At 52.6% G+C, this 24279-nt stretch overlaps 1 protein-coding gene across 2 annotated transcripts in view; it reads right to left on the reverse strand.

The window, feature by feature from the left end:
- The window catches only part of ARHGEF7 (Rho guanine nucleotide exchange factor 7), a gene marked incomplete at its 5' end in the record, with an annotated part of 126809 nt that overhangs the window by 56798 nt on the left and 45732 nt on the right, over positions 1 to 24279 (reverse strand). Inside the window, 4 exons of one of the 2 annotated variants that reach the window (XM_082675797.1) lie at positions 5707 to 5908; positions 11547 to 11677; positions 14992 to 15076; positions 17035 to 17078. In XM_082675797.1, the coding sequence (XP_082531923.1) occupies positions 5707 to 5908; positions 11547 to 11677; positions 14992 to 15076; positions 17035 to 17040 (424 nt within the window). Of the gene's footprint in view, positions 1 to 5706; positions 5909 to 11546; positions 11678 to 14991; positions 15077 to 17034; positions 17079 to 24279 lie in introns of those variants that run through there. The other variant, XM_082675796.1, reaches the window with a different exon arrangement.

Below are 24279 nucleotides of genomic sequence, written 5' to 3' on the forward strand. Positions count from 1 at the left end.
GGCTGCTTTCCTTCCATCTCTCTCGAATTTAAGAAACTATCACGCGTGCGTGCAAAATACACATATACATCTGTGTGAATAAAGTGAGTTTCACGTATTCAGGAAGAACATCCAGTGCGTTTGCAGCAAAACGTGAAGCATCCTCAGGCAGACTCTTGGAAGAGATCTGTCTTCAAGGAGGGAGTATTTCAAACAAGAAACCACACACAGGTCCAAGACACAAACACGCGGGGTGAAGCCTGACCAGAGCACTGCCACCTCCGGCCACAAGGGGGCAGGCGGCCGCGGCCGCGCACACGCCCCACCCGAGAAGCTGGACGGAGGCTGGACACTCGAGAACTCACCCGGAGACGTGTAGCCCAGGGGATATCACGGAGAAGGAATCTCAGCTTTGTTTATTCGATAGAAATATTAGTAAATCAAATCAAAATTTAACGCAGAAGAGAAACTCACTGTTTAAAGGAAGTCGCTGTTTGTCTTTCGTAAGGAAATGACCCTGACATGATGGCCAGTTAGAGAAGTCTGTATGTTGGGACCTGGCACATTTTCTTTACAGAAAATTAAGCATTAATGACACTGTGAATTACAACACTTATGCTAAACTTGCCCTTTCAAAAAGGAAACCTATTCCAAAATCAAAAAGCCACATTAATTACTAAAAAAAAATGCAATACAGAAATGTTACTGTGATCCTAGAGTTTCACTCTCAACTGTTACAGAGTGATACGGTAAAAACATGGTTTCACGTCTTTCCTTCTCAAATGCCCACGTTTAAAATCAGACTGGGACAGCTTTCCTTAGAATATACTGGAGAGTAACCTGAGGACACCCGGGATAGAAACTTACCAAAAGAGGTTATTCCTTTGGTTCAACAGTCAAATAAAGAATACTCAGCATAACAGATCACCAATTTAAGCAAATATGTTATTCCCTATTATTTTAAAAAACAAACCGGAAAAAAAGGAAAGTTTTCAAAGTTACTTGGGTCTCAGTTTGGTATGAAAACTAGGGATTCCATGTGACCCCTGCAAACAGCCCTTGGACAACAATGCAGTTACGCACATACGATGAAAAGGGGTCTCTCTCTCTCTCCCTCTCTCTCCCTCTCTCTCCCTCTCTCTCTCACACACACACACACACACACACACACACACACACACACAGAAACACAGGATTAAGATACAGAAATAGGAATTTTAGGCAGAACAAAGTGATGCAGTCACTCCTGATGCAGGTAAACACTCATAAACATGCAATGGCTGGTTCTCCTTAGAGCCACATCTGCCCCCCTCGCCACCCCCGGCTCTCAGCCCCAAAACCCCCCTCCAAAAGTGGGGCTGAGAGCAGAACACTCATGCCAGGCTGCTAGATGCTCAGAGGCCAACAGCTGTGACAACCCGCCACCACAAATGGCACTGACCACACTCACACATCCACCTGAAAACAACAGACGACACTGACCATACTCTCATCCACCTGAAAACAACCCTCTGGGACTATCTTTGCAGCGTAATTTTCAAAGGTTAACTTTGGAGAAATACCTGAAAAGGAAAAATTCATTTGCACTCTTACTATGGTGACTCAAAATCAGACCAGAATTCCCATTTAAATGAGCTGTGCACAGCAAAATTCAAGAGGCACAGATTCAACAGACGTCTGCACAATCAGCAAGTTCCACTCTTTATGGCGTGCCCCACCACCAGCTCCGTGACCCCGAGGACGTGCCCACCACCAGCTCCGTGACCCCCTGAGGACGTGCCCATCACCAGCTCCGTGACCCCCTGAGGACGTGCCCATCACCAGCTCCGTGACCCCCTGAGGACGTGCCCATCACCAGCTCCGTGACCCCGAGGACGTGCCCATCACCAGCTCCGTGACCCCCTGAGGACGTGCCCATCACCAGCTCCGTGACCCCCTGAGGACGTGCCCATCACCAGCTCCGTGACCCCGAGGACGTGCCCATCACCAGCTCCGTGACCCCCTGAGGACGTGCCCCACCACCAGCTCCGTGACCCCCTGAGGACGTGCCCATCACCAGCTCCGTGACCCCGAGGACGTGCCCATCACCAGCTCCGTGACCCCCTGAGGACGTGCCCCACCACCAGCTCCGTGACCCCCTGAGGACGTGCCCATCACCAGCTCCGTGACCCCGAGGACGTGCCCATCACCAGCTCCGTGACCCCCTGAGGACGTGCCCATCACCAGCTCCGTGACCCCCTGAGGACGTGCCCATCACCAGCTCCGTGACCCCCTGAGGACGTGCCCATCACCAGCTCTGTGACCCCCTGAGGATGTGCCCACCACCAGCTCTGTGACCCCCTGAGGACGTGCCCACCACCAGCTCTGTGACCCCTGAGGACGTGCCCGCCACCAGCTCTGTGACCCCTGAGGACGTGTCCACCACCAGCTCTGTGACCCCTGAGGACATGTGTACCCTACGCCCTGAATATCCCAACAGTACTTATCCTCTGGAGTTGTGGTGAGGACTGAAGTCACAGATGAAAAGCACTTTCTACAGGAACCAGAACATAAAAACTTGGCTATTATTGCTAACTGTGTTATTATGATAATGAAAATACACTGCTTTTATTATCAACAATAGAACGATATCAACTATAGAAAAAGAGCAACAATGAGATACCACTTTACACCCGTTAGGATGGCCATTATCAAAAAAACAAAACAAAACAGAAAACAACAAGTGTCAGCAAAGATGTGGAGAAACAGGAATCCCCGTGCATTGCTGATGGGAATGTGAAATGGTGTAGCTGCTGTGGAAGCAGCACAGCAGTTCCTCAAAAACCGAACATAGTCACTGTATGAGCCAGCAATTGCACTCCTAGGAATATACCCAGGAGAACTGAAAGGACTCAGGACAGACATCTGTACAGCCATGTTCACGGCAACATTATTCACAAGAGCCAAAAGCTAGAAACCACCCAAAAGTCTAGGAACAGAAGAATGGATAAATAAAATTCGGGTGTGAAATAAAAACACGTACACATATGTACTGGTCTCTGCCCCCGGTTCCTGGCACGAGGCTCCTGAAGCCCTCGGAACTCCTGACGAGGCCACTGGGAGCATCTTCTGTTCTAACACTGGGTCTCTGACCCTGTTCCTGACACACAGTCCCTAAACCCCCTGGAGTTTCCTGGGTGACAGGGGCGTCCTTTGTTCTCATGAGGCGACTCCAGGGGGGCTTCTGGGTGGCTCCTGGTCACCACAACGACCAAGCCGTGATTAGAAGCTCGGAGCTTTCAGCCCCGCCCCATTCTCGGGAAGGCAAGAGGGCTGGAGACTGAGTTAACCATCACTCATGCCTCTGTGATGAAACCTCCGTAAAATCCCAACAGCGTGGGGTTCAGAGAGCTTCCAGGTCGGGGAACACACCTACGTGCCAGGAAGGTGGCACCCCAACTCCACGGGGACAGAATCTCCCGCGCCTGGGACCCTTCTGGGCCTCGCCCCCTGTGCCTCTTCATCCGGCTGTTCATCTGTGTCCTCTCCTCCGGGATAAACCAGGAAACCTGAGGAGCGCTCCCCCCGAGTTCTGTGAGCCCTTCCAGCAAATTATCAAACTCTAGGAGAGGGTCACAGGAACCCCGATTTACAGCCAGTTGGTCAGAAGCCCAGGTGACAACCTGGGGCTGGTGGCGTATGAAGTGGGGTCAGTCTTGTGGGCCTGAGCCGTCAACCTCTGTGACACTGACCCCAGGCAGATGGCTATCAGAACTGAACTGAACTGCAGGACACCTAGCTGGTGTGATCCAGTGGCGTGATGTGTGGAAAGCCCACACACTGGTGTAAGAAGTGCTCCAAGTGTGGCGGCAGTGTGAGAACAGAGGAGAAACACAGAGGTGTGAGGGTTTATCAGTGGCATAACCGTACAAGGGCATATTATTCAGCCTTAAAAAGGAGTGAAATTCTGACACACACACTACAACACAGGTGAACCCAGAAGACATGCTGAGTGAAATAAGCCTGTCACAAAAGGACAAATCATGTATGATTCCCCTAACATGAGGCTCTTAGGAGTCAAACGTCAGTCGAGACAGAGTCGCATGGGGACTGCCAGGGGCTCAGGGGAGACAGGGATTGTTTGATGGGTTGAGAATCTGGGAAGATGAGGACGCTCTGAGACGGATGGTGGTGGTGGCTGCACAACAGTGTGAACGTACTTAGTGCCACTACACTGTACACGTAAACATTTTTTTTAAACGGTTAAAGCGGTCAATTTTACATTATGGTAAATTTTACTACAATCTAAAAAAGACAGAAGCAGCACGTGTTATTCCCCCCCAAAATCCAACACCGAAACCTTTACCAATCAGGGCTGCAGGCTGCCTTATTAAAATACTTATGGTTTGGCGTCACTGCTAGGAAAATACTCGTTTTATCAAAACTGTCACGTTCACTTTTAGACAGCTCTTCTTCTTGCTACCTCAAAAAGTCAAAGAGCAGCAATTAGCGCTCCCCGGGCTCCTGCTCTGTGCCACCAGGCCCGCAGCACAGGCTGCACCAACGCGCACGAGGGAGCCCCGCTGACCCCACGAGGGAGCGCCGTCCCCGCACCCTAACCTGAAATGCCCGTGGGCCCCGGGGCTCCTCCCCACGCGGAGCCGCTCCCATCACACTCCTTCCACGCGGCCCTACCCGCACCGCGGACCACCACCACTCTCCCCAGGCAGAAGCAGAACACCGCAGCACACAGCAAGGCCTTTCCAGACAATGGACGACATGCAAGTCAAGTCACAGCAGACTCGGCCTGCAAATCCCTCCCCACCTCTGCGTCTCCGGCCACCCACTCTTCCCTTTAAGACGCTGGTTCTGAAATCTCACTCATCAGAGCGCCTACACCCCAGCTCCATATGAATACAAACATATACACATACACACATGAACCCATGAAGGCAAGGACTACATGACTGCACTGATAAAACCAGCAGTCTCTATCGATAAATGAACGCTGCTTCAGGGAACGAGGGACTACTGGGCAGACGTGCTCGGGAGGCCTGCCATTCCCCCCCGTGACGCCACGCAGGACAGCACCACACACACACACGCAGAGGCCGTGCGCCTGCACTTCCACACCCATACCGGAGTGACACAAATCACAGATCCCAGGCCGCAGAGAGAACCGCGATTCCACGACGTGAATCTAAGCAGAAATGAAAACAGTGCCAGTACCACTCACTATTCCCTTTCAAAACATCTGAGTGATTTTTTAAATTCAGTAATGTTAAGCAATTGCAGAAAACCTAAGGAAAGCGATGCATTTTAAAATGCTATTATGAGCACAAAGAAAAGGACAGAAATTACTTAACTGTACATGACGGGCAAAAGCACCCACAGCAAGAAACCCACCACAGCAAGAAGCCGCCACAGCCTGCGGGACAGAGCCAGCTCTCAGTCCCGACAGCAGCCCTACAAAGGGCGATAAGGTTTACCTTATGTAAAAGCGTACCCACAAAAATAAACCCCAACAGATTTGAGATGTTTCTCCTTACAAAGGGAAAATAACAGAGTAAGCCTCTATTTTATAGTGCTGATGTTGCAACGGAATGAAGAGCTAGCCTGTGACCGTGCAGCCCTTTCCCCAGCGCGGGGGCAAACACCACTCCCCCTCGCAGAAAGGACACGGGAGACTGGTCCCGCCCAGGACAGGGGGCACGTGCCCTGCCTCCTGCTCCCCCGCCGGCCACTCACCGCTGGGCTTGATCTCGCGCACGTAGTTGCTGGGGAACCAGCCGGTCCTGCCGCTGTGCGTGCCCTCCCACCAGCCCCCTTCCTCCACCCGCGTGACGTGGATGACGTCGCCTTTCGCAAAGGACAGCTCGTCTTCATTCGTCTGCTGGAAGTTAAACTTGGCTCTTACGACCAGCTGATTGTTGCTATTATCCGTCATGTCCTAAAAAGGGGAGAAGGGAGGAGACGTCATGAAGGACACACATTCTACACTGTGATGACACGAACAGATTTCGCTTGGACAGACAGGGCGTAACCACCCCGTTCATGTGGCAGAGGAGCGCTGGACACACCAAAGTCCCCACGGCCCTGTCCACTGCCCCAGGTCCAGTCCTGGAGGAAACCCTCAATGGCTGCAAAGGGCCTATTCCTGCCAGGGTGGTGCCCACACGAGCAGAGACACACTTCCACACACATTTACACGCTACACGCTCCTCTACAGTTTGCAACAAGTTAACACACTGTGAGCATCTTCCTAGCAGTCCTTAATTACTTCAGTCTTAACTAACTGCTTAATATTACACTGTACGGCAGTGCCATTAGTTACTTAACCAAGTCTCCACTACTAGACCTGAGACCATGTCTAGTTGCTTTCTACTGCAAAACAAGGCTGCATCAGAACTGTCTGCACATGTCTTTGCACACGCCTGTAAATGAGCCGATACGTTAAATTCAGGTCAGAGAACACGGATGACACATTTTAAATCTTAACGCCCATTGCTAAGTTGCCCTCCAAAAAGGTCCCAGACATTCCCGCCAGCAGCGTCTAAGACGTCTGACTGCTTCAAACACTCACCGACACTGGATACTGCCAAACCGACAGGAAGAAAGGGTACCTCATTTTAACCTGCATCTTTCTCAGAGATTAAGCCTAACTGCAGATCTCTGAAAAGTGGGCAGAGGAAGGCAGACTGGCTGGAATGTCTGTCTCCATCTATCCCAGACCGGGTGCTGGGGAGGCCTGCAACCTGGAACTGCCAACGGAAGTCGACAAACAAAAATCCCCAAGCAGAGTCTGCTCTCCTGGCCAAAGCGGCGGGAAAGGGACAGCACATGGGCCACTCAGCCAGCACGCGGGTGTCCAAGGGGACCAGGCAGGACGTCCCGTGGCCCACCAAGCCCCAGAGCTCCTCCAGCACCAGTGACATCAGCCAAGATGAGGCTGGGAGTCCAGCGTCCAGTCCCCCCAGGTGGCAGCAGGCAGCCCCATATGCCCACACAGCTGTCCCCTGCCCTCCACCCAGCCTCGTGGGGGGAGCCAGGCCCAGCGTCTCCCCGACCCCCCTCCAGCAGCACTGTCAGGGGTCCAAGAGAAAGCCCAGTGACACCAGGTCAATGAATCTGACCCGACACCACAGCAAGGAAACCAAGCTGTCCCCAGAACCACGGTCTACCACCCTCAGCCAGGACCGCCACACAAAACCCCATCAGCCAGGGCTGCAGCCGCAGACGCAAGATCTCAGCAGGATCCAGCATCTTCCAACACACTCTCCCAAGTGTCTAGGATAGAACTGAAGACACCCCTTATTCCAAGAACAAGGAAAATCGGAGCCTGACTGAGAAAAGACATGGATCCCAACACTAAGATGAAGCTCTCTCAAAACAGACAAAATAGAAAATCCCAGAAATGAAACAGAACTTACAAAATCTACTCAAACTGACAGAGTGAAAAAAAATTGAGAGCCCCAGGGACTTGGGGGAAATGACAAAGATCTAAGATTGGAACCATCGAAGTCTTGGAGGAGAAAGGACAGAGTTGAAAAGGAGTCTAAGAAATACGACTAAAAATGTCCCAAATGTGACAAAAGACACAAACACACAGGGTCAAGAAGCTGAGTGAACCCCACACAGGACACACCTAAAGAAATCTGGACCAAGTCACACTGTAACTAAACTGCAGAAAACTAAAGACAAAAAAACTTTCGTCTCAGGATAAAAAAGACGTCTGTGGATATGCAAGATCTGAACAACTTTACCTCCCCTGCACCCTTGCTCAAGAAGTTAGTATAAGATGCACTCCTCCAAAACAGGGAATTAACCACGAAAAAAGTGAAGACCCAGAAAGACATGGAGGAAGTCGACTCGGGTCAAAGGAGTCTGCAGGTGATGAGGGAAGCGCAGAGGCGGCAGCTGGCACGTCCTGCCTGCAACCAAGAGACGCTCCGGCAGCCAGAAGACTTCACCAGCGGCCCCCAGGAAGAGGAAACTGAAAAACCCGAACACGTCTGAATGCGCAGACGAGATTCTTTCAAGAAAGGCCACAGACCAGACTATAATCTGCACAAGGTGCACAGAAAACTAAAGAGGCAACAGAAGGTCATCAGGAAAGCACAGTCCCAGCACACGGTGGCCCCACTGTGAGTCTGGGTCATGATGGTGTTGCACTAACACCCACCCAACGAAGCCACTAGAGGACTCAGCCACGGGGAAGGGAGGCCCGGAAGCACCCGTGAAGCTAAGGCCCAGGGGAAGTGGAAGAGCCCTGATGCCCCCTGCCACTGTGGGACGTCCACAGTGGCAACACTGTGTTATTTTAAAAAAAAAAACCCAAACCAACCTTTATAAAAGGCATTTTATTTAGAGAGACACAGAGAAAACATGGGAAGCGGTTGTGTCTCTACTGATTGTTTCCTAATAGCAAGTCTTGCAGAGTTACCTGAGTCTTTAAACTAGGTTCGTGTATCACTAAGCAAGATGAAAAAGACAAAGCACAAACACAGTGCTCAGGCAGAACGTCAAGAAGAGGAGCTGACAGAATGCCTAAAATAGTTCATGTGTGTTTATCTATTTATGTGTTTATACGTTAACTGCTATAAATCATGTTTAATAATTCAAATTCATATATTAAATATCTAACGGATTAAACATTTAATGCATACTTCACATTCAATACTTAGAATATTCGATAAAGCAATCTCTCATCCACATTTGGCAGGAAGCCTCTGGCTGACCACTGTCCCCTCAAACGCGGGGTGGCAGGGGCACCTGAGCAGTGAGGGCCAGACAGGGCTCACGTCACAGCCGGGACACAGCACACACACGCTGTCCTCGCTCTGCTCAGAGAAACATGACCCGCTCATACACTGTGTCAGGTTCTCTCTCTCTGCAGACCACTGTCATCACTCATCAGCCGTCTACTCTGATCTCCATGACATTCTCCTTTTTGTGACTTCCCCTGGCTTTGCAGAGCCGATTCGGGTGACAAATTCCAATAACGAACATGACACGTAACAAACACAGGTGCAGAGCAGGCCCCTAAGGAGGTCAAACTGCCCTGGGAGCCCTGCTGCCGGTCTGTCTGTCCCCCTACTGCTGGGCGCACGCCGGGCGGCATCCAGGTGGCACACGGGGCTCTCATCAGGACGCTGCCGAGGCGGTGACCTACACTCTCCCTACAGCTGCAGGCCAGGCAAACACCAGGGACGCCTTCCCCACCTCAGAAAGGGACACTCCACTAAGCACAGGACAGGGTGACGTCTGCACAGGGCCAGGCGGCCAGGCTGGACCCCTTCATTCTGACGCCACAGGATCCCAGCCGTGGAGCACGGCCTACACTCAAGGATGGGCTCTAGGAGCGCTGTGAGCGGGCGCGAGCCCAGGCAGGGTGAGGACCACGCACCAGGCAGACAGCCCAGCCCTCCGCACGGGGGGCTACCGCCACCGCTGCTGCTGCCCTGGGAGGCTAGAAAGGGCGTATTCAGTCACTAGCTTACCGCTTCAGCTCTTTTCCTCCCTTTTCTAAAAGCTCCCCTGAAACGAGGGGTGGAGAAATCATTATTCCCTTTTTTTTTTTAAATAAATTTATTTATTTTATTCTTGGCTGCCTTGGGTCTTCGTTGCTGCACGTGGGCTTTCTCTAGTTGCGGCGAGCGGGCGCTGCTCTTCGTTGTGGTGCGTGGGCTTCTCACTGCGGTGGCTTCTCTTGTTGAGGAGCACGGGCTCTAGGCGCACGGGCTTCAGTACTTCTGGCACGTGGGCTCAGTAGTTGTGGCTCGCGGGCTCTAGAGTGCAGGCTCAGTAGTTGTGGCGCACGGGCTCAGTCACTCCGCGGCATGTGGGATCTTCCTGGACCAGGGCTCGAACCCGTGTCCCCTGCAGTGGCAGGCGGATTCCTAACTACTGTGCCGCCAGGGAAGTCTGAAATCGTTATTCTTACCTAGCAGGTCAAGAGGAGTCTCACCGCATTCGCCTCGTGAGTGGCTCACCGGGTCCACGGCACAGGCAAGGTGGCTGGGGCTTTTTAGTTCTGATGTAACTCGAACTTTCTCTTGCTAATGAAACACCAATGCTATACCTACCGTGATCTCAGCAACATTCATCACAACAGAACATTTAACTTTATCTTACTAAAATTATTCCTTTGCAATCCAGTCCTCATTTACTCAAAAACAAAACAAACAAAAAACCCGACAACTGCCACAAGCGAATGGGTCAGACAGAAAGGTTTCTTTATCCAAAGCCTGATTTTTCTTGCATTTTCCTTGCACATTTCAGAGCTAACTGAAACTATTTTTCAAGTGGTCTGGGCATCTTCCCTTGCTTTGGACCACAGAGCTTGCAATGGGACCCTCTAAGTCCGTCCAGCCTCACGGGGTGGCCATGAGGGTCACATGAGTCAGTCCAGGTGAGACACGGAACCAGCCAGAGCTGGCACAGAGAAAAAACGCTCAGGTGTGTTGTGTTGTTCACAAGGCCTGAAACAGGGCAATGGGACTTCTCAGAGAGGAAGAACAGTCACAGACACACAGCATGGAGAGTTAGTTCGAGTTCAAAAAGTTCAAAAACACATAAAAATTATATCCCTTCTACAGCTCTCCGTTTTTACCGCTGCTTCGTGACCAAACTCAAATTAACTTCTCTCTACAACACACAGCTCCAACGAGGTTAACTTCCGTTTCCGAGGATCACACCAGCTTACTGGGCAACACTCTCTTGTGGTAAAGTAGAGAGCGGTGGTCTCTGAAGACTCCAGGGGGGTCGGTTCTCTTCAGACTCACAGGACGAGCTCCCTGATTCTCTAACATACAATAATTTACTAAAGTGTCGCATGAAGCGAAGTCACAGCACCGGCTGATCGAGCTGAGGACCAGGCCACCATCCGGTCCAGAGCGGGCTCGGCTGTTCGGCAGGTGGACACGCGCCCTGGCTGGCGGATGGGGCGGCCCCTCCCCACGGTCTCCGCTCGGCCCTGTACTTCACCTTCTCAGGTCCTCATTTCCAAGCCTGTGCTCGCAGCCTGTCTCCTGACGATTTACAAATGGGTTTTCCTCACTTTCCAGGAGGACTGTTCATCTCAGGTGGCTTCCCCACCTCACCAGCACCGTTATAAGAGAGTCCCTCCTTCACAAGCTGCGTCCTGACTCAGTAGGGCGCTGTCACGCTTTCATAGAGAAAAAAACCCTCGAGGTTCTTCGGCTTCCAGCCATTGCTTCATCATCTAAGTACTAGGTATGGATTTCTTATTCCCAAACTTCCGTACCTTTGTGCAGAGTAGATAAGAAAATATGATGCAAGTGACCAGGAAAACATTTTAAAGGTCACATCCCTCCAGATAAACAGGTCTATATCTTAAAATAGAGCGCCCCAAATACACAGATTTCTTAGAAGCCGTCATGAAGCATGACACGCGGATAATCTGGTGATGGGCAAACGTCAGACCCGAGAATAGGAGCAACGGCAGCAAAGGCAAACCACCCTCTGGCTGAGCAACTCCCCGGAGGCCCGTGTGTCCTTCCAGACACGCTGCACACGCCCGGCTCCCCAACACACTCCCATTCTCAGGGACCAACTCTCACACTTACCAAACTCCGATACTGGCCCTGGAACAATTTTGAAGTCCGACCGTGCGAAGGCTGGGGTCCCAGGGAGTCAAAAGACTTGATCCGGTGAGAGGAGGGCCGGGCACACACGGAGTCACTTCCCAGGCCGATGTCTGCAAGGTCGTCACAGGGGAGAGAGCGAGCTGAGTCCCCTGACACTGCGCCCACACCCCGCACCGGGCTCCGAGGGTCAGGGGGCCACCCGCGCAGGAGACCAGGAGCAGAGTCCCCGCCACGGGACCGAACGACCGCACGCGCCCCAGGCACCTTCCCGGGAAGGTGAACAGAACTATTTAGCAGTCCTTCTCTAGCTAAGTTCTGAGTTTACAACATGTTTCGTAACTGTTTTCAGTACTTTCCCCTCACCTGGAAACAAGAAGCCTCTCACACTCGACTCCTGAGCAGACAGACTCCCCCCGCGTTCCCACCGCACGCCCACTCCTCCAGGATCGCTCTTCGCGCAGTGGGCGAGCCGCAAGCCTGATCGTGCCAGAGACGGAAAAGACTCTCTTACTTGAAACAAACGGAACCCCCTGGCGCTTTCCGTCCAGAAAGGCCCTTCTGAGGATGATGCCCTCGGCACGACGGCAGGCACACTTCACTCACCTCACAAGGCTGTGAAAGGACGAGAGACCACACAGCACTAAAGGCTCAGATCTCTCTCTGGAGTCGCTGCAAGATCACACACCCCACTCAGGCCACCAGCACGTAAATGTCAGCAGCCCACTTTGCAGAAGCGATGTGATTTTTTTAAAATGAGGCCACGAGAGAGTTTTCTAGGGAAATCACTGTTTTGACATGCACGCGCCTAGCAATTTCCTACAGCTATGTGGGGGGCCTTCTATAAAAATGTCCTGAAACTGGGGGTCTCCAGGTCCTCTTTCTCTGGCAGATCCCTTTGGATTGGCTTACACAGCGTCTTATGACATTCTGAATTAGGTACCAACAACTGGAAGTCTGGGGACTCCCCAGGGAAACCGGCATTCCCAGCTGTTCTTGAAGCACCGGGGCTCTGGCGCCTCTGGCTCTGCGCTCCCTGACTGACCCAGAGCTGAGCAGGGCCCACGCGGGCAGAGCAACCGCTGCCCTCTGCCCCCCTCGCTCCTCCATGCTGCCTGCCGGGCTCCACGGACCTGGCGTCCGGAACCCCTGTCCTAAAACCACCTTGACGTCTCGGTGTGGAAGCCCCTCCAATTCTCAGGCCCTGCTCAGTGCTGGCAGTAAGGGCCAGTGTTTGCTCCCGCCGTGTGGCAGAGGCCTGGCAACTGCGAGCACAAACAGCGCCCAGAGGACAGGCGTGAAGAAGCTGCCCCAGTGGCCGCCTGTCGTACCCAGGGAGTGTTTAGGATCCCTTCCTTCCCCACCTCCAATCTCTCCTCTGTCCAAGTAAAAGGCAAGTATTCCTCCACAAGCCTGGAGAACACGAAGGGTCTCCCTGAAGTGCCGGAAGCAGAGGAAAGACAGTGACGGGCTTCCCCAACAACGACCCTGGAGTCAGCAGGTGCACCTGTCTTACACTTGCGTCAGCCCCTACAGCCGACGGCTGAAAAGGCACCGTCACCTCCTTCACGCTGACTTCAGAAACAAATGAAGAGCAGCAGCCAACAAACACAGAAGCAGAAAGTTCTCTTCACCTGAGAAGGCTCAGTCCTCTTGTTTAAAAGCTGAAGAGAGAAGTACCAGGTTTATTTCAGAACTTCCAAACAGGTCTTCGTAAAGAACAGCGCTAGATGCTCTGCGTCCAGGGTATATCCAATGATGTCAAGAACACACGAGAAACACTTCTGCATCAGATGGGGGTGGGAACGATGGTAACACATGCCCGGATGATACAGCTCCCGGCCTGTGTCCATGCTTCCCATGGCCTGCGGGGCTCCGCCTCGATCACCGAGGGTCTCGCGGCCCGGTGGACGGAGCAAAGCCGCCCTCGTCGCTCCCCCTCTCCTTCCGACCCACCGGAACTTACACACCCAGAGCGAGAGCAAACCTGCCGTCTCCCACCCACGGCCTCACACGTGGGGACTGTGTCTACCAAAGCCGCTCTCGCCCCAGCTGCCAGAGAGCGAGCCCAGCGGAGGGCAGTGAGTGTCAAACTGCGGCCCAGACGCCGGCAAAGTGCTGCAGGCGGACCGGGGCCGGGGAGGCGCCCGCGCTGCACCCGCCGCCTGCACGCACTCCTCCCCTGTGAAGCCCACTCATCGACTGCCAACGCTCCGACCGCGGCAGGCCGGCTCCTTTACTATCTGTCTGCTCACGTTAGGTCTATCGCTTCTCCCCGGAGGGATCGAAGAGGCAGCACGAGCTTGACAAAACGCCACAAGCCCCCTGTCTGGAGGGTGCGATGGCTGCATGTCCTTATGTCCGCCTTGATGCCCCCACTTCTCCGCCCCCTCTCGTTCTCCTCCTGGACTTGGACCCTCACGCTTTCCTACACTCGCTCACCTGGGTCCTAATTTAGCGTGTCCTCAGGTGCTGTCATCTCAACAGCCCAAGACATTCTCAACTTCAAGCCCGAAGTCAAGCTATGAAAAGGGAAGCCCTGCCCGGGACGGCGGGCAGCACAGGCTGCTCTGGGCGCACGTCCGCAAGCGCAGACAGCGGGGCAGCGCCCAGACAGCCCTCCCAGCAAACGAGTGGCGTGAGGGGCCCCGGAAGCGGTTCCTGCAGCCCCGAGCGTTCCAACCCCATCCCGTCCCCACACAGTGAGGAAGGGTAGGGGCGAAATGAGAGGAGACCCTGACAAGAGAAACTTACTTTTTCTGATCAAAAGAGACAGTATCAAGGGCTAACTGCCCCTCCCAGGGATCTGAAACTACAGTCCGTAAAGGTAAGTAGAAAACAAACATGACTTTAAAACAAAAGAGCCTCTAAGCCCTTCTGGTGCCTCAGGCAGCCTCCAGGCCCGAGCTAGCCCCACAGGAGCACATACAGACCCGCTGTCCTCTCCGCGGTCGGGGAGCCCACCTCTCCCTAGAGGTGCAACTGGGGCTCGAACCCGCAGCCCACAGAGCCCAGGTGCCCTCGTCACCCTCAGGAAACCTGGCCCAGGTAGGTGTTTACTGTAGAGACCAGCTCACTGGCTGCACCTCAAAAACAGGCACTAGATCTGCTCACGAGATCTGAGCTTTAATCAGCATGAACTCCAGAGCAAGGTGCTTCACGCTCCAGGACAGCCCATGCGTTGCCCCTGTGAACAAGGCACTCCCCCTCTGCTGTACTTTCCTCTCTGCTCACAGGAAGGAAAGCACTGATATCTACCAGGACCTAAAGAGGAAGACTCTGCTCGCAGCAAAGGTGACAACCAGAATTTTAATGCAATCCTTTTTTAAATTCAATAATGTTCACTCTGCCTCACTAACACAGAAGCAACAAGGTTTTTGCCCCTCTTTCTTCCCCTCCCCTCAAATTCAGTAAAAAAGAGACTTACCTGCTGTTACTTTATTTAGAGTCACTAAGGAGCTGAGGACCTTGTTGAAATTCTGCCCCTGATACAAATCGTTTGCATCAAATGTCTGAAAGGGAAAAGTGAACAAGCAGAATTAGCAGAGTCCAGTGTCGGGCAGTTCTGCGCAGTAATAGGAAGACAGTAGGCTTCGCAGGCGAGACCCCAGGAGGTGGCACACCTGGGAGCTCGGCTTCCGGTCGGAACAGGAGGCCAGGCCAGATTCCCTTACTGGGGCCGCTCTGGGCCCGAGTCCGGCTTCCTAACCACCACGTCCCCACCCTGCCTCACCCTCCTTCATAACCTGGGGCACTGCTGGCACTCCGTGAAGGCTCCTCTCCTTAGACTGAGGCTCAGGCCTCAGGGCAGGCCTACTACAGACTTCCTCTCCTGGCCACAGCCGATGCCAAAACCAACAGCAGCAAAAGGGAAACGCCGACATCAGAGAGGATACGAGAGGGAAGGAAGGGAAGGCAGGAGAGGCCGATTCCAGAAGAGGGGGAGCGGGGACACCGCCACCCTCGGGGCAGAGCACGAGGCCAGACCAGGACCGTCTAGTCTGCATCGCTGCAATCTCAGCCGCCTAGAGACCGGGGACGCGCCCAAGCTAGTCCCCTCCCCGCCCACCCTCCAACACCCAGGAGCTGAAAGATGCTGCGCATCAGGCTGCCTAGACACAGCACGGCTGATCCACGATGTGTGCGCAAACACACGCGCTAAAGCAAACACGTCTCATCCCCAAACACTGTCTGAAGACCACATACACCTTCTGATCACTGAATAACTCCTTCCCTCCCCCCAAAAATTTAATAGTCAAATCATCCACAACTCCGTGCCAGAAAAATTATGAAAAAAATTCTTTGAGATGCAGTTAACAGAAAGATGTGTTTAGATGCCCAAATGAAAACTGTGTTAACATTCTTCAAAGGTTCTCTCACTGGGGCAAAAATGAACTATGGTGACCAGTCATCCCAGGAGGGACTTCCTCTGCAGGCCGCCTGTCACCCCTCCCCCGACTCGGCGGCTGCTCTATCCCACACCCTGCCAGGAGCCCCGGCTTCCCCCCTTCCTGCTTCTCCCTCCCCCTGCACAGCTAACTCTCACTCATCCGGCTCCCGCCAGCCTCACCCCCCGACCAGGCTCAGCAGGGCCCAGCCAGGCTCCCGGCACACTCATCACCACAACCTTTCGGTCTAAGTGTGCGCGCTGCCCTAGACCGTGAAATCTACACAAGCAGACCTCACAACACCCAACAGCCAGAAAATGGCCAGCCCACAGTAAAAACACACATGTTCGCTGAATGGGTAACAAGGCACCAACCCGGCCCGTGGCACTGAATGCCACCGTGGGACAGACACATAAAGAGCAGCTGAGAAGAGCCATTCCAAATCTAAATAACCACTGCTATCTTCCACAAGTCTTCAGTCTTAATTTCTGAGATGAGTAGAAATCATCATGAGGTATGTTTATTTAAACATGAACGAGAGAGAGACAAATCCAGAAGCTGAAAAACCACCTCCAGGAAGGAGGCCATCAAATCCAAGTCAAGAGAGGAGCTGCAGACACAGAGCCGGGAAGGGAGCCGTAAACACAGACACCCAAAGCCCTCTGTGAATGTCACTCACGCATTTCTCATCTGATGGAGCAAAAAATAAAGCAATTCATGCTGCCAGATCCTGCCTGTAAAAAGGAGTATCCCCTTAGAACAGTCTTTAGAATCACCTAATAGCACAGACTTTAACTCATTTGTTCTGATATCTATTATTTAAAAAGAAATTTCCAAGTCAGATGAGAGCATGATCTAGGCTGATACATCCAGCTACATTTTGTAATGGGCTGGTTGCATTTTTTATCAAAGTAGGACCCTCAACAGGCCTCAGCTTCCTTCTGCGCAGGACATAAAAGTGCCTTCTCTCATAAAAGGTGGGAGCAGGTGATCTCAGCTCTCAAGTTCTAATTCTAGAGCTTGGAAAATTCAAATCGTGGTATTCTGCAAAAAAAGAAATATACATGAAAACATCCACTAACCTTCATCGTGGTGAGGCAGAGAGTCACAAAACCCAGAAAAACAGGATGTTGAAAACTGAAATTTCCTGTTATTCCAGAGCTATATATCTTTCTTACTTGGATACCAGGAAGCGTCTGGTTGGCTGAAACGGCCCACCAATGGGCTCCAAAGTGACATCAGAACTTAAGTGAATTCACACACACACCACATTTCTTAACAGGAAGCTACACAATGAGATGAGACAAACGCTTGCCACCGAGAGGGAAAAAAATGCACATTCTGAGTCAATAAAATGTTTTGACTAAGGTGCTTCTCTAGAGAAAGAAAACTGACTACCTCCTGAAATAGAAATCTATTCAACAAAAAGCGAAGACTGAAAAATCTTAGGGTACAGAGAAAGTCTGTACTGTGGGAATAGAGGAAGGTCTCATTAACAGGGCACACAGTGACCCCGGGGCGCTCATGCTTAGGAGATAAGCCTGCCCCTCCCGTGGACCTGCCGTGCGGGCTGAGGGCACACACACCCACCCTCCACGCCTCTCAGGTCTACGCTCCCATGCCTTTCCTCAGGGGGTTCTCAGGAGGGGCCGCACGTTAGGATCTCCCAGGACCTTAGAAAACCAAGACACTCAAGCCACATCCCAGACTAATTATCAACAAATTAGAATCTCCAAGAAAGGGACCCCGAATCCGAATGTTAACACTCGTCAGGTGATTCCACGCAGCCAACAGTGAGAAGCACCTCCCTGGAGAGAGAGGGAAGGTGTCAGGAACCCTCTCCCCAGGCAGGCTCACTCCCTCGCACCCATGACCATCCCTTATAAGCACAGAGAAGAGGGAACACATACCCCAAAGATCTTGGAATCTACCCAACTGGGGACGTGTATTTCCAAAAACGCACCCTCACTTTTATATTTAAGTGAATTAAAGGTACAGTAGACTAATCCAATAGTCTCAAACTTATCCTACCAGTTTTCTACCAAAGAAGCTCATAATATTAAATGTATTAGTTATAGTTCACTTTAATATCTTACTTTCAAAAGAAACACTACTACGTAATGCAATACGACAAACAGCACACCACGTGGAAACCAGGCTAGAAGGGGCCCAGAGTACTTAAGGGGGCATAAAAATACTTTCTGAGACGTGCCTGTCGTCACCCACAAAGGGGAGCGAGGTTGGGACGAGCTGGGAAGGAGGTGCACAGTCCTTCCGAGCCTGAAGGCTGCCCCCCGTGGTCACGGCCCTACTCCGTGTACTGAAGCCCTCTGGGCCTCGGCTTCGCATCCTTGAGACGGAACAAGGAACAGACAAAGGCCTGAGGATGAGGACGCCAACGGCGGGAGGCAGCACCGTGCCAATGACCCCCAAGTTCAAAAATGAGTGAAATTACAGATACTCAATCTTGTACACCAAACCTCAAGGTCTCCTGAAAAAACTGACCCATTGATAACTACGTTCAACCAAGGAAAATTCTCTTTTTCTGTAATACAAACAACTACAAAACAAAACAAAGAAACCTTCCTCAAGGTGGGGTGCTCAGGAACGGAGAAGAACACTCGAGAGCCTGTGCAGAGAACAGACCACACGGCTCCGCACAGCGGCAGGCGCTGCCCTCCACGGGCCCCCAGCAGCGCCCCAGCTCGCGCTTGGGTGGGTGGCCACGTCACTCGCCGCAACGCCAAGGCTCGCCGCAGAGCTCTGTGCACACCAGAGGCGGCAGCAGCTCCACCACCGGCATCGCTCCGCGTCTGTCCAGCAGAGGTCCAGGTCCTCGAGCACCCAACGCTCTGACCACTGACCCTCAGAAAACACTGGCAGTGCCACACCACCAAAAGGGCTGAGCCTGAACTTCAAGCACCTGGCCCAAGCTCAACCTCCCAGCCTTCACTTCTGCCAGCCCTCTAAATTATCCTATTTTGACATATTCCTTATTTCTACTTAATATCACATTTCCAGATGTTCAGGTTTAGTTCCAGAACTAACACCTGAAATAAGGAGGACTCATCTGCACCTAAGGAAGATGAGGCTGCACATATGTCGACCGTCACCAGCACCAACCTGGCAGGGCGAGGCCATCAGGGTGACCCACATGCATGGGCCGGAGCTCTCAAACGTGCAAACCTCTAGCCACAAAGAGGATGACTGTGCTTTGGCAGAAAGAGCCGCCGTGGTTTTCAGGGAAGCGTCACCAATAATGTTGTAAAATAAAGAGGTTTCCAAGGCACGAGATAAGAACTGATGCGTCAATCCAGAAAGTTCACGTTCATCCCACTATTTTCCAACTTCCTTTTTTTATTCTTTTAAAATTTATTTATTTATCTATTTGTGGCTGCATTGGGTCTTCGTTACTGCGTGCGGGCTTTCTCTAGCTGTGGTGAGCAGGGGCTACTGTTTGTTGCGGTACGCAGGCTTCTCATTGCGGTGGCTTCTCTTGTTGCAGAGCACGGGCTCTAGGCACGCGGGCTTCAGTAGTTGTGGCTCTCGGGCTCTAGAGCGCAGGCTCAGTAGTTGTGGCACACGGGCTTAGTTGCTCCGTGGCATGTGGGATCTTCCTGGGCCAGGGTTCGAACCCGTGTCCCCTGCGTTGGCAGGCGGATTCTTAACCACTGCGCCACCAGGGAAGTCCCCCAACTTCCTCTGTCTAACTCCAGGTCACCCCTAAAGAGGGGTGTGCGTCCCCACCCACTGCCACGCCTTCCCATGGGTTCCGGCCAACGAGCTGTGAGCACACGTACCCGCTCTGAGCAGGACAATGCGTGCCAGGCCCCAAGCGAAGCTTTAGGAGCCTTCAGGCGTTTCAGCCAGCCTCCCCGGTCTTTTCCTTTAAGTGAGCATGGCAAGGCCCACACTGGAGCTGCCCCACCAGCCTGGACCCGAGAATAAAGAGGACACTCGGAGCAGAGCAACCCCGTCTCTGCAGCCAACAAGACGGGCAGGATACACCTTCAGTGTTGTCAGCCGCGGAGACGAGGGGGCTGCTGGCTAACACAGCACCCCCTGGCAAGAGCTGGCGATACATCCACATCCCACATTCTCCCTAACTGAACTGGCTCTTGAAGGGGAGAGTACATCTCCAAACGACAAGCAGGAACGAAACGGTATTAAAGTGAAGCAGTCAGCTCATGTAAAGTTGGACCATTTTAACACTAAATGGTACAAGTTAAAACCTCTTAGGCCGAGTCACAGAATTCCCCGTTATTCAAAATAAGACTGCTCCCCAAAAAGTACCTATCACTCCATAGCAAACAAAGTTCTTCCCTTCCTCCCAAATTCTAAAGACGGTCATCACGTAACTGCTAAAGGCTGCTGCTTTACAGAAATCTCCAAGAAAAGACACAAATGCCTCCGTGCTCGCCCTGAAAGAGCTCATTCTCGCTCAGAAGACTTCCTCTCCCCTCCCCGTTTATCAGCAACCTTGAGCAGGTGCCGTGAGAGCCAGGAAGGAAGGTGGGCTCAGGAGATGGAAGGAGACCAGAGCACAGCGCCACCTGTAACCTCCAGGTCATCCCGTCCATATAGCAAGTCACCCTAAAACTCAGAGGCCTAAGCACAGGTGGTCTGCGTGTCAGAGGAGTCCAGAGCCACCTGGCGGGGACGTGGCTCAGTCTCCCACGGGGAGGCCCCAGGTGTCCACGGCCAGCCTGACAGCTCCCGGGGCTGAGGCTCTGGAACGACGGCTCACCGCATGGCTGTGTCCTCTCGGCACGGACAAGGCCCTAGAGCCAGTGATGGGCAGCGACAGCAGGAGAGGGAAGGAAGCCCCGGGGCCTGCATCGCAGGAATGGCGTGGCCAGTGCTCCAGACTGCTCCACTCGGGGGTAGGGGCCACGCCCCACCTTCAGGAGGGAGGGGTGGCCCTGCTGGGAAACCAGCCGCCTGCCCACCCCTACGGGAGTCCTGCTTCCTGCGCCACACTCTTCTCCCCAAGTCCAGCTGCCACCCTTCTACCTGGGCCCATCGGATGTCACAGCCACTCGGCAGAGCGCTGGCATTCCTGACAAAGTGGGGCAGACCCCCGCCCCAGCAGGGTAATGGGACGATGACGAACACTTCCGTCTGAAAGGCTCCCCTAACCCCAGCATCAGTTAGCTGCTTCACCCTGGAGTCCAGATGCACAGGCGGCACTGGAAATCAGCACTACCTTCCACACGATAGAGCAGAAAAGCCAACCTCACTTCACAAAATAGGGTGTGTTATACTCCACGTAACAAAGATCTTGTTAGTCAGGGACCTTCCAACTGTAAGCAAGTGACACCCAACTCAAACTGGCCTGAACAACAGAAGAAATGACTGGTCCTCATAAGCAACAAGTCAAGAACGGCAAGGGCCACAAGCACTGAAGTCGGAAGCCTCCTGACTCGGCTCGCCTCTGCGTGGGCTGCAGCTCCAGGAGCGTCCTGGCTCCTGAGGCAACACGGCTGCCAGCAGCTCCAGGCCACAGCCAACCAGTCCACCACCGCCGCTGCACCTGGCTGGCCCTGCCTGAGTCACAGCCACACGGCCAGAGGCAGAGCGGCAAGGCGAGCTGCGCAAGGCCCAGGCGATCACGTGCAGCAGCCTCCTGGCGACCTGCACACACGTGCGACTTGGGGCAGGCCGGTAAGGCAGCCCTGTGCAGCACCGGCACGGACCGACGGATCCAGTAAAGGACGACACAGCAGTAATGAGCTGTTACCACCACCGCCCCAGAGTCTCATCGGCAATCACAGCGACCTGGCCTTCACAGAACCCAGACATCACGAGCACAGCAGACTCTGACCCAGCCGGCCACACTGATACAAACGCAGAAGTAGGTGACTCATCCCTTAATGATGTCACCACCAGCTGATGACACCCCTGGGTGTACCCAAGGACAAAATACCAGGCACTGTGGAGAAGTCTTCCGTCCCCCACCCCAGTACTAATGGAGAGACCCCCTCATCAACGCAAGGCAGACCAACCAAGCACTTTCTCAGCTCATGCAGCCTTAACATTCCAAATGCAAGCAGCCAGGTCAGCTCCTCAGAAGAGTTCATGAGGAAGCTATTTCTGACACAAGAAATTGTTACTTTGGGCACAGTTCTGGAGTGTGGTTCTCGAAGTTTAAAAATATAATCTTGTCCTATCACATTGTCAGATGGAATCTGTGATTTTAGAACAAGATGAGTAAAGACGAATCTTAAGTAAGTTGTGCTATTTAGGTTTAATGCAAATGGTCCACATTGTTGGGGATAGACATGTGGAAAACAGGGATCCAGCAGGGAATTCTCGCCTCCTTGGCTTCTGTAGATTTTGTACTTAATTCCACCTACTCCTACGCCCTAGGGATAAAATTAAAGTTTGATGACGGATTCTATCAGTACACAGCACTTTCACCCAATGTGCCCCCCATTTCTTTTAGTTTAAAATGACAATTGAATCATATTCAATTTTGTGGATTCCACTGTATCAATGCCAAAACACTAGGACAGGGACCACTTATACAAGAAAAGAGATACCAAATATTTTAGGTAGTTTCCAGGAAGGGCTGGGGCGGAAGGGAGAACAAAGTCCTGAGAAGCGAGGCAAGATGACTGATGCAATGAAAGGGCTGCTACGTCTCTGTCCACCGTAAAGGAGCAATCATCCCAGACAGACATCAGCAGGTGAGGAAGAAGAGGATGAAGCATCCACTGAAGCATCCCCGGGGTGCTATGCTGCAGATTTCATGTCAGTCTTATTTTCTAAAGGGGAAAAATGAGGCTCCAAAACACGGTATGACAGGTTCCACAGGAGAGCAAAGAATTGAACCTGATCAGTCACTGCTGCTCCCCCTGCCACACACATGGGTCAGTGGGGCAGCACCCATGGGCCCACAGGTCCCAGAGCCAGCTGGCACAGGCGCAGCACCCGTTCAGCCCACCGTGGGCTCCTAGTCTGACTCCTAGGGACAGTGAGGCAAGCCTGCAGAGGACAGCCACACGGTCGCCAGACAGAGAGGGTCTGGGCAGGTCACAACAACTACTTAGGCTGACAATTAGTTTAGGTGCTAACACAGAGAGCCAAAAGGGCAATGAGTACCTTGCATTAACTTTAATACTCAAAACAAGTAGTTATAAAACCCAAACTTTGAGAAACATTTCAAGACAGTAAACTGCACACATACATAACCTTCCATCCCTCCCAAGGTTCCACTGAAATAACAGAAAAGGCAGGCTTTAAAAAAAATAGTAATAAACGGGACTTCTCTGGTGGTCCAGTGGTTAAGAATCTGCATTCCAATGCCAGGGACATGGGTTCAATCCCTGGTCGGGGAGCTAAGATCCCACGTGCCATGGGGCCTAAGCCCGCGAGCCACAAAGCCCACACATTCTGGAGCCCGCGAGCCACAACTGGAGAGAAGCCCGCATGCCTGCATGCTGCACCAGGAGATCCCGCATGCTGCAATGAAGATCCTGAGTGCCACAACTAAGACCCGACGCAACCAAATAAATAAATAAATAAAAAGAAAAATTTTAAAAATATATCTAGTATATAACCAAACATACTTTATTTTTTTTAAAAAAAAGTATCTGGGTGAGTGGAAAGTGAGTGTGTTAAGGAGTGTGGTCTGATGTAGTATGAATGCCCAACAGCACTTGAGGTTGGAGGGCAGGAACTTAACGTGAGACGAGTTGGTATGATTAAGTATTAAAAAAAAAAACAGTAATAAAGACTCCACTGCAGTGCTAAAGGGGGTAGCGGAGAGGCCATGAGCAGTCGCAGTGAGGCTTAGGGAATCCTTGAGGACAGGAAATAGACGGGCTTTGCATGATCAAGAAGCGCTCTAAACAGCACCTGTGAGGAGCCTGGGGGAACAGTGCGGACGGCAGGATAACAGCACCCAGTAAACCGCAGCACAACAGCCCCTTCCTCTAGGAGAGGCCAAGCTTCCAGACCCCACCGAGGAGAGACCACTGCCTGCACTGGCTTCCCAACGTCAGTGACACACTTGAGGTGCTGCTAGACCCACGTAACAGGCACTGATAGGAGGAAACAAAAATGAAATACCCTAGGAGCTCTAACCACAATAAAGCCTGAACTGTCCCAGAGCTGGAGGGGGGCAAGGAAATGGGATGCAGGGACAGTCCACCCCTCCACCCTGCTCATGGGCATCACCCACAGTTCCCCTGCCTGCTCCCAGCCACGCCCCTACGGTGAAGGCATCCCACCGCCTACGTGGCTTTACACTCCCATCAGCTACTGGGCCCGTATTCACAAACAGGAAGAGGAACCAGGGCCACGTTTGACAGAATAGTAAAGAG

Source organism: Grampus griseus (genome assembly GCF_964374135.1).
Source record: "Grampus griseus genome assembly, chromosome: 18".
In the NCBI taxonomy this organism is placed as follows: Eukaryota; Metazoa; Chordata; class Mammalia; order Artiodactyla; family Delphinidae; genus Grampus; species Grampus griseus.